This window comes from Bipolaris victoriae, assembly GCF_000527765.1.
Source record: "Bipolaris victoriae FI3 unplaced genomic scaffold scaffold_634, whole genome shotgun sequence".
Lineage (NCBI taxonomy): Eukaryota > Fungi > Ascomycota > Dothideomycetes > Pleosporales > Pleosporaceae > Bipolaris > Bipolaris victoriae.
In genome coordinates this window covers 1-790 of record NW_014574758.1, presented here as the reverse complement: position 1 = coordinate 790, position 790 = coordinate 1, and the positions used below count along the sequence as shown (strand labels likewise).

At 38.7% G+C, this 790-nt stretch overlaps 1 protein-coding gene across 1 annotated transcript; it reads right to left on the bottom strand.

Moving 5' to 3' along the window:
* Window positions 1–257: 257 nt before the first annotated feature.
* On the bottom strand, window positions 258–437 carry COCVIDRAFT_117478 (hypothetical protein; the record flags this gene model as incomplete). Its single annotated transcript, XM_014694454.1, has 1 exon — window positions 258–437. A coding segment is annotated over one exon (180 nt), but the record flags the coding sequence as incomplete, so codon positions are not given.
* Window positions 438–790: the final 353 nt, after the last annotated feature.

Genomic DNA, 790 nt, shown 5'->3' with positions numbered 1-790 from the left:
TTCTAACGTAGACGTCTATAGGCCTTTAGCTATTACGTCTTTTATTAAGGAGAGAATCTTTCTTATTACTTATAATATTACCTCCCCTCTTAGGGCTATTATCTTAATACCCTAGAACATCGTTTTTCTATACCGCGTATTAAGACGCCGGCTATATATAAGGTTAGAGCCCGTCTACTCGTTATAGCCATCTCTGCCTCGTAGCCTTCCTAACTATACCTAAGGTCTAGTCTTCTCGCTGTATTCGTACCTAGGATTTAACCTCTAAGCGCCGCGCTCGTGCTAACCGTATAAAAAAGTAAGAGAATAAAATAACTTTCTATTATAAGCGCTATAAAGAGAAGAACCTTTATTATTTTATAGATACTACTACTAGGCGTTATACTAGTTATATTTCTATTACTACTACGTATAGTCTTTTTATATCTAAGAAGGAGTAAGAGAAGATTTAGGCTAAGAAACGTAAGAAATAGTTAGAGATTACTCGCGCTAAGGAGCGTTAAGCCTTAGCCGCTGCTAAGACTTCTTATACTGCTGTAGAGACCTCTTAACTTCGTCGTAAGCTACTAGAGACTAAAGCGCGTAAATAAGAGTTCGCTGACCGAGATCTCGCTATTTTAAATCTCTAGGATCGAGCGAAAGAGCAGGCTGGGGGGAGCTCTACTCTAGGTACGGGCCTTTCTATTATTAAACCATCGCTATCTGAACTATTAGCTAATCTAGGCTGGTTATAGGCTAACTCCTTCGATTCTTCTTTTAATTATTCCTTTCTCTTTAAGAGGCTTCCCCT